Here is a 13,376-nt window from a genome sequence, read left to right as displayed (position 1 = left end):
GAGTTTCTCTCTGCGTTCTGAATGATTTTAAGATGTTGAGCTTCGCAGTTTTTGCATTCTATAGCAAACAGTGTGTGTAGAACATTTGTTTATTTAAATAAAAAGTAAAATGTAAACAACTTATAAAAAACCTCCCATAATGTCAATAAGATGTAATTTAATAAGAATTCAATAACTCAATTTTGACAAAAATGTCAGATAAAACCTTATATTTCTAAGGTGACCATACTGTATATGCTGGATAAGTTGGTGGTTCGTTCCGCTGTGGTGACCCCAGATTAATAAAGGGACTAAGCTGAAAAGAAAATGAATAAGTAATTGGTTTTATTTATTTTAACGTTCATTATTTTCTCTGTATTATTCTGCTTATTTGTTGTGTTGTTTGGAAACTATTGAAAAATGTAAAACTAATACAAACACTTAGAAAAATAATAAATAACCACACACAGACAAGTTCAAATCAACAGCTCCTGATGCACACTGAGGCCTTGTGAAGGCAAACGAGTGAAAAATTAAACATTATTTACGATATTATCAGCTTTCAAGAGTTCACACTTAGATAATGCTCGACTATAGTAGCAGGTTTGGCATGCTGTCCCAGGAGAGAACCCTGAGCTTGGAGATAGATGAGCCCTAGGGTCCGGCCTGGATCATTAGGAGGGACACGGGTTTTTCTCCAGAGCCCCAGTTTGTTTTTTCCAACTTTGATTAAAGAAGTGGATCTATAAGAATGGATTCAGTATGTATGCGTTAGGTGCTTGTGACTATTACAATTTGCTTATGTCACTTGTTTTTAGACTGTGGGAGGAAACCAGAGTACCCAGGGAACACGGGGAGAACATGCAAACTCTGCGCAGAGAGTGCCGACTGGCTCAATTAGAACTTGAACGATTGGCCCTCCCGCTGCGAGTCAGCAGCGCCAGCCACTGAGCCGCCGCGTCAATATATACAAATATAGTTAATAATATAGTTAATAATAATTATTATAGCTCATAATATTGTAAATAATGTTCAATTTCTATACACAGAGTGACTGTTCAGCTTCAGAAGAGCTTAGTGTGTCATCAGGAGCCGTGACGATTGTTTTGAACTCATTTATTTGTGTTTATTTTTAATCTAAATAACCTGTGAGCATTCACTGCCATTATAATCACTAATCGCCACACATTCAGCTCCAAATCTTCTCTAATGTCCAACTGAAGGAATAAAACTCCTCTTGGATCACTTGTGGGTGAGTAAATGAACAGGACATGTTCATATTTGCGTGAACTGACCCTTGATGTCGTCCTGAAGGGGAACCTGTGGTTGAATCTGAGCATTATTTCAGGCCTCCATCAGCATGCCTTCCCTCAGATCATGCAGGAACACTGATCCTGGAGCAGTTAAAGCTTGCGGGAGATTCTGCATAGACTACAGTGCTTTATTCTCAATAGCTGCCAGCTTGCCTTCTGATGCTAATATCGAGTGTGTTTGCGGGACGGAGGTGTGTGTGTGTGTGTGCTGTTATGACGCGCTCTGGAAAGCCTCCAGGTTGAACGCCGTGTCTAGAAAGCGCTGCAGCTCCAGCAGATGAGCCTTCTTGTTTCCTGTAGCTGGAGCAGCAGCTGGATCTCGGCCCACATACCTGAACACAACACACACACACACACAGAACAGCTGATCAACACATTGCATAAACAATGAAAAACAAAACTAAAAATATTGTTTCTGTAAAGGTTAGACCAGGGCTGTCCGAACTCGGTCCTGGAGGGCCGGTGTCCTGTATAGTTAAGCTCCAACATCCTTCAACACGCCTCCCTGGAAGTTTCTAGTACACCCACAAAGAGCTTGATTAGCTGGTTCAGGTGTTCTTAATTGGGGTTGGAACTAAAATATGCAGGACACCGGCCCTCCAGGACTGAGTTTGGACACCCCTGGGTTAGACAGTCTTAACTAAAGTTTCAACAAGCTACTGGAAATATTCCTCAGAGGTTTTGCTCCATATTGTCATGATAGCATCACACAGTTGCTGCAGATTTGTCGGCTGCACATCCATGATGCCAATCTCCCGTTCCACCACATCCCAAAGCTGCTCTGTTGGATTGAGCTCTGGTGACTGTGGAGGCCATTTGAGTACAGTGAACTTATTGTCATGTTCAAGAAAGCAGTCTGAGATGATTGAGCTTTATGACATGCTGCGTTATCCTGCTGGAAGTAGCCATCAGAAGATGGAGACACTGTGCTCATAAAGGGATGGACATGGTCAGCAGCAATACTCAGGTAGGCTGTGTTGTTGATGCTCAATTGGTACTAATGGACCCAAAGAAAATCTCCCCCACACCATTACACCACCACCACCAGCCTGAACCGCTGATACAAGGCAGGATGATCCATGCTTTCATGCTGTTGAGGCCAAATTGTGAGCCGAGCATCCAACAGCAGAAATGGAGACTCATCAGAGCAGCAACGTTTCTCCAATCTTCTATTGTCCAGTTTTGGTGAGTCTGTGTGAATTGTAGCCTCAGTTTCCTGTTCTTAGCTGACAGGAGCGGCACCCGGTGTGCTCTTCTGCTGCTGTAGCCCATCCGCCTCAAGGTTGGCCGTGTTGTGTGTTCAGAGATGCTCTTCTGCAGAGCTCGGTTGTAACGAGTGCTTATTTGAGTTACTGTTGCCTTTCTATTAGCTGGAACCAGTCTGGCCATTCTCCTCTTACCTCTGGCCTCATCAACAAGGCATTTGCGCCCACAGAACTGCCGCTCCCTGGATATTTCCTCTTTATTCTCTGTAAACCCTAGAGATGGTTGTGCGTGAAAATCCCAGTAGATCAGCAGTTTCTGAAATACTCAGAGCAGCCCGTCTGGCAGCAACAACCATGCCACGATCAAAGTCACTTAAATCCCCTTTCTTCCCCATTCTGATGCTCGGTGTGAACTGCAGAAGATCGTCTTTACCATGTCTACATGCCTAAATGCAGTGAGCTGCTGCCATGTGATTGGCTGATTCGATATTTGCGTTAACAAGCAGTTGGACAGGTGTACCTAATTAAGTGGCCGGTGAGTGTATATTTATTCATTATGTATATGTGACACACACACACACACACAAGCTAAATTACACAAAACAATTTTGTTACATCTATATTTAAATGTATATTTGTATACATATATCTATATACCTCTACATATACGTACATATTCTAAATATCCATAAACAAATATATGCATGCATGTGTTTATTTATGTATACAGTACATAATACACACATATTTTTGGTCAAAACAAATCTTTATTTTGGATGCGATTATTCGTGATAAATTTTTGCCCAACACTACTTTTTTATTTTTTAGAAAAAACTGCTTTTATTCCAGCAAAGCTAAAAACAAATAAGACTTTCTCCAGAAGAAAAAATATTATAGGAAATACTGTAGAAAAATTCCTGAATCTGTTCAACATCATTTCTAAAATATTTTAAAAACTATTTAACAGGAGGGCGAATACTTTTGACTTCAACTGTAAGCATATACACATGTATAGAGAGATGTAATGTGAATTACCAGACAGGACGGGTGTTGTTGAGGGTGGTGCTGATGCGGGGCTTGACATAATCATAATATCCCTGATTCTTGTGCTCCTCCTGACACCAGAGCAGATGCGCATGCGGATACTTCTCAGCCTCCGCTTTCACCAGGTCAAACGGGAACGGAGAGAGCTGTGCAACACACACACACACACACACACACCAGGGTTCAACGCTAAGGATTTTTTCTACTGGCCCGATCGGGCCAGTGGTTCTGATTTTTACTTGCCCTGCCAAAATTTTCACTGGCCCCACCAAAAAAAAAAAGAAGTTAATTGCTATTTGACTGTGACTGTGCGTGTGTGTGTGTGTGTATATAGATATATACACACACACACACACACACACACACACACACTTGATTTCAGAATTATTAGTCCTCCTAAATTATTCGCCCCCCTGTTTATTTTTTCCCCAATTTCGATTTAACAGAGAACAGATTTTCTCAGCACATTTCTGCACATAATAGTTTTAATAACTCATCTCTAATAAATGATTTATTTCATCTTTGCCATGATGACAGTAAATAATATTAGACTAGATATTCTTTAAGACACTTCTATACAGCTTAAAGTGACATTTAAAGGCTTAACGAGGTTAATTAGGTTAACTAGACAGGCTATGGTAATTAGGCAAGTTATTGTATAATGATGGTTTGTTCTGGAGACAGTCTGAAAAACAATTAGCTTAAGAGGCTAATAAATTTGACCTTAAAATGGTTCATAAAAAAAAAACTGCTTTTATTCTAGCCGAAATAAAACAAATAAGATTTTGTTCAGAGAAAAAAAATATTATCAGACAAAATATCAACATTTCCTTGCTCTGTTAAACATCATTTAGGAAATATTTAAAAAAAAACAAAAAAAAAAAAAAAAAAAGGGGGCTAATAACTCTGTATATATATATATATTTACAGTAATTTTTAAAATGTTTTTTAAGGAAAATTTTCAGTTCATCAAGGCTATATTTATAAATGTAAAAAATGTTTGTTAAATATTTATCAACATTTTAAATAACTGCTATCTTATTGTATGTAGTTTCAAATAAAATCGTTACTCCAGACATTATTGATTTTATTACTATTACCATTTATAAATATAATAATAATTAATATTAGTGATTTCTGAAGGATCATGTGACTGGAGTAATGAAGCTGAAATTTCATCTTTAAAATCCCTGGAATAAATTAATAAATTATATGATAAACTACTTTTGAACAGTTATTTTATAGTGCAACATTTCACAATTTGTATTTATGATGAAATAATTGCAGCCCTGGTGAGCAGAAGAAGCTTAGTTTAACATATTTAATCACACTGACCCCAAACTTTTGACCAGTTGTGTATAGAATATTTTATAAGTGAAAATGTACACTTTAATTTTAACAACCCACAGACATCGTCACCGAATATAAATCGAGGTCAGACTTTCTCATACAGAGCCTCATTTCAATTTTCAGGTTTTGTAAAAATCGATCTATTGAATTAATCAATCTATTAAAGAAACATTGACTATAATTCTGTATTTTAGGCTTAAATTATTGAGAGACATAGCAGATGAACCGAGACTGCATCAGATCGCGAAGCAGATCAATGTTGATTTTCTTTCGAGCTGTCAGTGCAGAAATGAACAAAACAACAGGCCTAACACAACATATTATATGATTAAAATATGGAAAAATGATCAGATATTAACTTCGGTCAATTTTCCTAATGGATAAACTGAGATCAGGCTGGACAAACAGCTCTGGGTAATATTTCAGCATGCTTTCACTTTCGCATTTACCGGTAAGAATGACATCTCGCCCAGCTCATCATTCTCTCGTCATATAGCCGTATATATGGCTATTACACAATCATAATACACTGTAATATAGCCTGGGTGGTTAGTTCGTTGCATTGTTTTGTTTTCTCGCTACAATCGATCCGCTCAATAGGACAGAAACAGTCTCATTCAGGCGATCTCGGATTGATTGATTTGGCGCGGATGCGAGCGCAACTGCTAGATATATGCCAAAAAAACACGCTAACGGGGGAAACGAGACTGATTCCGAAACAAACGTCTATGTGTGAAAGCACTGTAAGATTGTATTTGCACACAATTGACAGACAGTCGCAGCACGCAGCTCTGGCTCGGTCTGGCTGCCAAAAAGGCAGCACTGGCCCGATCGGGCCAGTAACATTCTGTACACTGGCCCGAGTGTCTTGCACGCTGGCCCCGGGCCATCGGGCAGTCCTTATTGTCGAGCCCTGCACACCATCAACATACATCTACACCATACCTACAGTAACTCATACATAACATTTAGGAAAGAAATCCTGATTTCAGCGAGGTGTCACGGTGGCTCAGTGGTTAGCAATGTTGCCTCACAGCAAGTAGGTCACTGGTTTAAGTCCCGGCTGGGTCAGTTGTTATTTCTGAGTGGAGTTTTCCCCACAGTCCAAACACATGCGCTATAGGGGATTTGATAAACTAAATTGGCAATAGTGTATGAGTGTGTGTGGGTGTTTCCCGGTACAGGGTTGTGGCTGGAAGGTTGATGGGTTTGAATGCAATTTGTGTGTGAACGAATATGCTCTATTGAATATGAGAGTAAATAGAGATGAGGGTGCTGCAGACCTGCTCGATGCGGCTGATGGCCACGCGCTCCTCCAGGCCTCGACTCTTCCTCTCTCGCTGCAGATCATAAAACACTTTCCCAGTGCAGAAGATCAGATGCTGAACGCCTGCTGCGCTCTGAGACGCACTGCCCTGCTCTGGGATCAGCCGGCTGAAGTGTGTGCCTGTTCAGACACACACACACACACACGCACACGCACACGCACACACACACACACACACACACACACACACACACACACACACACACACAATCACTATGTGTTGGACTGGGCCGTAATATCAGAGCAGAAGGGCAGGATTTTACCAGGCAGCATCTCCTCGAAGCTGGACTTGGCCTCTGGGTGGCGCAGCAGAGATTTCGGTGTGAAGATGATGAGCTGTGGAAAAACAGAAGGAGATTGAAAGTGCATCATATCTGTTAACACACACACACAAACACACACACACACACACACACACACACACACACACACACACACACACACACACACACACACACACACATAATAATATAAACACTTTGTTGATGACCTCACACACACCCTTTCAGATAAGTACACTATATTAAACAAAAGCCATTCAAGCTCTGTTATTCCTAGCTGACAACCGATGAATAACAGTGAATGCGTTCATCTATATACATTCATATGTGTCTGCTCCACTGTCACCCTTCGCTTGTTTGCGTCATCTTTCAGTTTAATAATGCGTAGGTTTGAGTCTCGTGACGAGTCTCTTTGACCAACCCACTGATCGGCCGAAAGTGGGAAGGACAGAAACTCATCTGCTCAATTGATAACACCTGAGCATGATAACACCCCTCTATTAAAAGCCAGCAGTGTTGGCTTGTGAGGAGCCGTGCTTTTGCTCCTGTTTGTTATGTTTTGTTTTAGCTTTGGTTAATATTTGATTTTGCTGACCTAAAGTGAGCACTTGATTATTCTTTAATGTTTAAATAAATATTTTGTTGTACCACATCCATCCGGTGTGTGTCCTCCCTTTAACTTGTCATTGCCTTTGAGCCGGGTCGTGACAGTAGGTTAGTGTATACTCCATCGGCTGCTCTCGTTTCTGCCAGCTTTGTGTTTAATTAAAGATTGAATAAACTATTCATATATTATAAGGGCTTTATAACTATTATAAGGGCTGAGAACAATGTTTTGTGGTAGGTAGCTGTGTAATAAGCAGGATAAAGTTCATCCTGACGGTGGTTTTCTCAGAATGAACCCTTCAGTCTTCTACAACAGAGCTGCAGTGCTCTACATCGGGCTGCTGATAAACTGGTCAGGCTTTATTCTGAGGGTGCTTTCACACCTACACCTTTGTTTGGGAACCTGTCTCGTTTGCCCAGTTAGCGCGGTTCGTTTGTCAAATGTGAAACCACCAATCGCTCTCAGATCCGCACCAAATCAATCGCTCCTAGAGGGCTTGAATGAGGTGGTCTCGGCTCTGGAGCGGATTGATTGCAGTGAGAAAGTGATACGATCCGAGCGCAATTATATCACAGTGTTTTATGGATGTGTAATAGGCTTACGGCTATATGAAGAGAGAATTATGAGTAGGGCGAGTTTCGCGAGTCTCCCGGATGCCCGCAAACAAATGATAATCTCCCGGTAATCTCGCGTCTCCCTCCCGGTCCTCAAATAGGCTATGTCACGCACCCTTCTCACCCCTCCCCACCGCATCTCTCCTCACTCTTCAGACACGTCGCGCGCACCTTGTCAAACACCACCAAACCACCACCTCTCAACATCTGAGCGGGACTCTGCAAAATAAACCCTGACACTGACCAATGTGAGGAGAGTTTACTCACACGTGACTTGTTTTAGCTCTTTTGGTCCGATTAGAAACTTTGCAGTGTGAAAGTGAACCGCTCCAAGAGCAAAGAGCAGCCATGTAACATTTGTAATCTCTGTTTCAGAACAACTGAATCGATTGACAGGTGTGAAAGCAGCCTTAGACTGTACTCGCACAAGGTACAGTTGCCTCAAACCGGGCCAAAGCACGCTTGTCCCACCTCCCATCTCCCCTGACGGTCCGCAGTCACACCACAATCGGGACTCGGCACGCTCATGTCATCGCTGCTGTGCTGTTCAGTGAGCGCTCTCGCTCAGCACAGTGGAGATTTCTCTAGTTATATCGTGTCAGTCGTTTGATATGCAGTGACAATATTTCGGCATACAGTCCTTAGGGATGACATTATAATGTTGGAGTTATCCACGGCGCGAGTGAACTTGGTACAAATGAGTACATTACAGATCTGGGGCCTCATGTATCAACGCTGCGTACGCACAAAAACTTTGCGTACGCCAGGTTTCACGCTCAGAATCGCTCACGTTTGGATTTACTAACAATAAACTGAACGTGGGAATGTGCGCAGCTCCACGGCAGCTTTATGGCAGGCGTACGCACATTTTTTGTGCGTGTCTGTTTTATTTCCATTGGCGACTCCTAGAGGCAGTTGTGTTAAATTCCTCTCTACAAAGTGTCTGAGCCTTGCAATCGCAGCTGTATGAGACGGGTTCAGCAGGTATATAAGGTTTCCATACCATACAGTTGACCAGCTAAACATTAAAGCACAATTTGCAGCGGTCGCCTGTTTTCCCAATGTAATCTGAGCGATCTACTGCACGCACATTGCTATAAAGACACTATCTGAAGATGAATTTGCATACGTGACTCAGAAACATTTCCATTCAATAAATGTGCAAATAAAATATGATGCTTATTGATATGAACTTATTGATGATTCCTACTTGTCTTTCTCGTGATAAATAGTTGGCAAAATCTGATATGTAGCGGGGAAAAAACAAGAAAGAGTTCATCAGACGCTGGATTTGAGCCGAGTTCATGCTCGAACGTATCAATCACATGCGTCTTACGAGTAACGCCACTGAGACTGTTAAGCGTCCTGCAACAGTTTACAGATATAAACCAGACTATTTCTTTTTTTTAATGCACTCAGTGCGATGTTCAGACCCAACTGTGTTAACCGCATCAGCTAAACTCTCCCACTCTATTTTTTTCTTTTGTTGTTAATTCCGGAGAACAAACTTGCAAATAACACCGCTTTTCTCCGGTCTACCTCTGAAAGCAGCACCTCCAATTCACATTCTGTTCAAAGTTTCTCTTTTTGTTTGATTTTGCCATTGCTTTTTCGTTGGGTTTTTCCATTAGCATAGTCATTAGCATATTCATACGGGGGAGGAGGCAGGGAGGGGTTTTGTGCTCGTGCATGTTGCGCTCAGTTTCACGTTCATTCGGATGTACAAAAGAATATGCGTGAGATTCGGCGTACGCAGTGTTTCATACATCTGAATTTTTTTCTGCGTACGCACATTTACAGCTTTGTGCATACGCAATGTTTTAGTAAGATTTCCACGCAAGTCTTCGTACATGAGGCCCCAGATCCGCCACTTTAGGCGCTCATAATCATAAAGCTCTTGTGCTGCAGGAATGAGGAGGTCTGCTGAAGGTGCAGCTGTTGTGCTGTGAGGAGTTTGCGTCTTTAATAAACTACGGCAGTTTGCGTTCACTGAACAGTCAGAATGATTAATAAATCCATATGAAACAACCCCTTAAAAGTCACTTTCAGTTTTGGTGAACCGTGAACCGCCCAAGTGAACCGCGCTCAGGCACACCTCTTCCAACCAGGCCAGGGCCGGCCAAGTGAACCGTGCTTGAGCCCGATTCAGCGCACTCACACTTCTCAAACGATCCGGGAAACGGGCCTGGGCATGGTACGGATGGCAGAGTGTGAGTAGGCCCTTAGAAAACAACCTTCTGGATCTACTTTATCCCTAATATAATTTGTGTCAGTTAAGCGTCACCATGATCTGAAAAATTTCTTACAATTACGTTTTGCAACCCAGCTGAAGCATGATTCACTTAATAAACTCCATTACTACTTTCAGTTGTGATGTAAACTTGCATTTGGCCAGATCCTCTCATTTAAGCCCTCAGTTTACCCGCGCTGCAGATCAAGGTTAGTTCAGTCACAGCAGGCTGTCATGTAGTGCTTGTGTTCAGTTCACCATCTGCTGAATCACGCATGCGCAGTATTATCGGTTCACCACTTCCCAAATCTGATCTCAGAGTAACGTTTTAATAAGTGAATAACTCAGTATATATTGATTTATTTAGAGTCAGAGGGGGGTATTAGGCATGTAAAAAACAAGTAGTTTGTGGAAAAGAGTGCTTACTGGAAACGCAAATCGTTTCAAATGATTCAGTTCAATTCGGTTCACTAGTTCAACAGGTTCACTTAGGAGATTCAGTTAAAGAGAACGATTCGTTCGCGATCGCGATCCCTAATACAAAAATAAAGCATATTATTGGGCACAAATGTGTTAAATTAATACTTGTAAGTGTCTGCTGTGGTTGTTTTTTAGTTGCGGGAGCAACAGCGAGGATGACTGGAGGGAAATCGGCTTGATCTGGTCAATAGCATTAGGATTACAGACTCTGAGGTGCCGTACAGCTCAAACACCTGCAGCGCAAAGATAACAGATTTACTTCTGAAATGCATACAGTAGCCTTATGTATTAAATATATTTACAAAGATGAAAACAAAGTATGTTTCTGCTATAATTAGAGTTAGTTTTGAGTTAGTATGAACACAATACAGTTTCAGTCAGTTCCCGTTTATTAATAAACTCTTGTTTTTATTTTTATTTCAGTTAACCAAAATGATTTTCAATTCTAGTTGACATGTTTTTGTTTATTTTTATTAATTATAATAACTTTGGTTGGAATGTCACGACTGACCAGAATCGAGTGTTCCAGACAGCCGTGGTATGACATTAGTTAATGCACCGTGAGTCAACATGAAGTCTTTTAGGAATCGAATGGGCATCAAACAAAACACACAAGCAGGGTTCAACGCTAAGGATTTTTTTTACTGGCCTGATCTGACCAGTGGTTCAGATTTTAACTTGCCCTGCCAATGCTTTCACTGGTCCTACCAAAAAAGAGTTAATAGCTATTTCTTAGCCACAAATAAAAAATAAAAAAAGTGTCAAAATGTTTGTAAATCTTGAATTTAAATATAAAAAAAAAATAATAATTGTATAATAAATGTATAATGAGCAAAAGTGTTTTGCAAACAAAAGTAGCAAAATGTGCAGGTATTTTATTGCAAAACAAAAGATGGCTGACCTGCCAAATTGACGGCAAACTGTACAAAACATCTTTTTTTTTTTTTAGTCATGGTGTACCCTCGTGAATGTCTGCTTCCAAGTCGTTCGAAACAAATGTTTTGCTTTTGCATCATCACTTGATGTTGCCGACATGTTGCTGTCTCTACTGTACTGGTTGTTACGGGAAAATTTACATGCTCACAACATCCAATCAGATAAGAGGAACCGAGAAGGTAGCATTTGAAGGCTTAAAAGCAAAGACTGCTTTTCAATTCTGACTGTATTTGCACGCAATTGACAAATGTTAACAGGCAAATTAAACTTTAGTGACAGGGCTTCAGTGGCTCTATTGGGCCAGTAACGATCCTGTCTACTGTCCTGAGCATCTCACACACTGGCCCCGGGCCATCGGGCAGTCCTTATTGTTGAGCCCTGACAAGGCTTAATAACCATTGACTTGAGACTCTTTAAGCTATATAGCTGATATTTCGGGGTTAATCTTGATTAAATTAACCTGTATAGATGATCATTGCAGTGTAAAGTCTCTTACTGGTTTTCTGAAGGGCAGCAGGATCTGTCTGCGCAGCACGTGGAAGTAGTTTGCAGGAGTGGAGCAGTTCACCACGATCCAGTTACAGTCATACAGCTGCCGGACCGCAAAGTCCTCCGTGATTTTCTGTGGAACGTTAAAATCAGAACTGAGGTTTTTCTAGGTGTTGGCATCAATATATTAGTCCTAACCTTTAGGACCTTTAAACTCTTTAAGTGGGGAAAAAACATACATATACAGTTGAAGTCAGAATTATTCACCCCCTTAACTTTTTTCTTTTTTTAATTATTTCCTAAATGATGTTGAACAGATTCAGGAAATTTTCACAGTATGTCTGATAATGTTTTTTCTTCTGGAGAAAGTCTTATTTGCTTTATTTAGGCTAGAATTAAAGCAGTTCTTAATTTTTTAAAAGCCATTTTAGGGTCAATATTATTAGCCCCTTTAAGCAGTAGCCTACAGAACAAACCACTGTTATACAATGACTTGCCTAATTACTAGTTAACCTGCCTAGTTACCCTAATCACCCTAGTTAAGCCTTTAAAGCTTTAAGTCACTTTAAGCTGTATAGAAGTGTCTTGAAGAATATCTAGTCTAATATTATTGACTGTCATCATGACAAAGATAAAATAAACCAGTTATTAGAGATGAGTTATTAACACTGTTATGATTAGAAATGTGCTGAATAAATCTGCTCTCCGTTAAACAGAAATTGGGGAAAAATAAACAGGAAGGTGAATATTTCAGGGGAGTTAATAACTCTGAATTTAACTGTATATGCATTATGTCCTGATTATTATTATTAATATAATTTATTAATTATAATGCACATGATGTCCAGTATGACATGACTGAATGTGTAAAATTTTGGGTCAATTTTTTAAATAACATTCATACTACATCTGTTTGCTTATACTTTGTGTTTATTTTCTGTATCTCTTTCTATATTTTACCTGATATTGAAGTTGTTTTTAATGTACCTTTATGTGTGTGAAGCACTTTGAGTTGCATGTTCTGTAGGAAAAATGCTATACAAGTAAAAAATGTGTTATTAGTATTATTTATCATCTACAGGTTAATATTTTTTTCAAGATTTTGCTTAAATTATGAAGTTTTAGAATTACTTCTGCATTCAGTTGTTCTTTGTATAATGCACATTTCTACTTTGTTAGATGTAAGGGTTGATTATACACTTATTTTTACCATTTCATCTATTCATTAATCTCAGGATGAAGAGAAATTACCATTTAGGTCATGAAAAAGGTGTTATTTTAAATAACAGTCATCATTTGCATCACCTTAAACAAACAATGAGGAAGTGTAGAAAACCTCATCACAACAAAAATGTTAAGGTTATCAATATTAATATAATATACTATAAGCTAGTGCACTGCAAACCTGTGGAAAAAGTCAGTCATTTGGAACATATTCACATTCAAAGCTTGCAGTTCATTGGCTGGTCTAGTAAAAAGGGGAGGGACTATGATATGCCCTGCACGTCTTCAGGTTTGAGC

General features: G+C 40.1%; 2 protein-coding genes across 13 annotated transcripts in view; both read right to left on the bottom strand.

Moving 5' to 3' along the window:
• The window catches only part of ogdhb (oxoglutarate dehydrogenase b), a 59,180-nt gene that overhangs the window by 1,194 nt on the left and 44,610 nt on the right, over positions 1–13,376 (bottom strand). For 2 of the 12 annotated variants that reach the window (XM_087271290.1, XM_087271282.1), the window contains exons 19-23: positions 11,863–11,988; positions 6,482–6,554; positions 6,175–6,338; positions 3,533–3,687; positions 174–1,624 (exon numbers count right to left, since the gene is read on the bottom strand). In XM_087271290.1, the coding sequence (XP_087127416.1) occupies positions 1,504–1,624; positions 3,533–3,687; positions 6,175–6,338; positions 6,482–6,554; positions 11,863–11,988 (639 nt within the window). In that variant the 3' untranslated portion in view covers positions 174–1,503. Of the gene's footprint in view, positions 1–14; positions 1,625–3,532; positions 3,688–6,174; positions 6,339–6,481; positions 6,555–11,862; positions 11,989–13,376 lie in introns of those variants that run through there. The other 10 variants (XM_087271291.1, XM_087271285.1, XM_087271292.1 and 7 more) reach the window with 8 other exon arrangements.
• The window catches only part of myo18b (myosin XVIIIB), an 880,426-nt gene continuing 879,198 nt past the window's right edge, over positions 12,149–13,376 (bottom strand). The window contains exon 42 of the transcript XR_015501483.1: positions 12,149–12,244. The gene's annotated coding sequence lies outside the window, so the exon portion shown is untranslated. The remainder of the gene's footprint in view (positions 12,245–13,376) is intronic.

This window comes from Danio rerio, chromosome 10 (genome assembly GCF_052040795.2).
Source record: "Danio rerio strain M-AB ecotype USA chromosome 10, GRCz13ab, whole genome shotgun sequence".
Classification (NCBI taxonomy): domain Eukaryota; kingdom Metazoa; phylum Chordata; class Actinopteri; order Cypriniformes; family Danionidae; genus Danio; species Danio rerio.
This window is presented reverse-complemented; position numbering and strand designations above follow the sequence as displayed.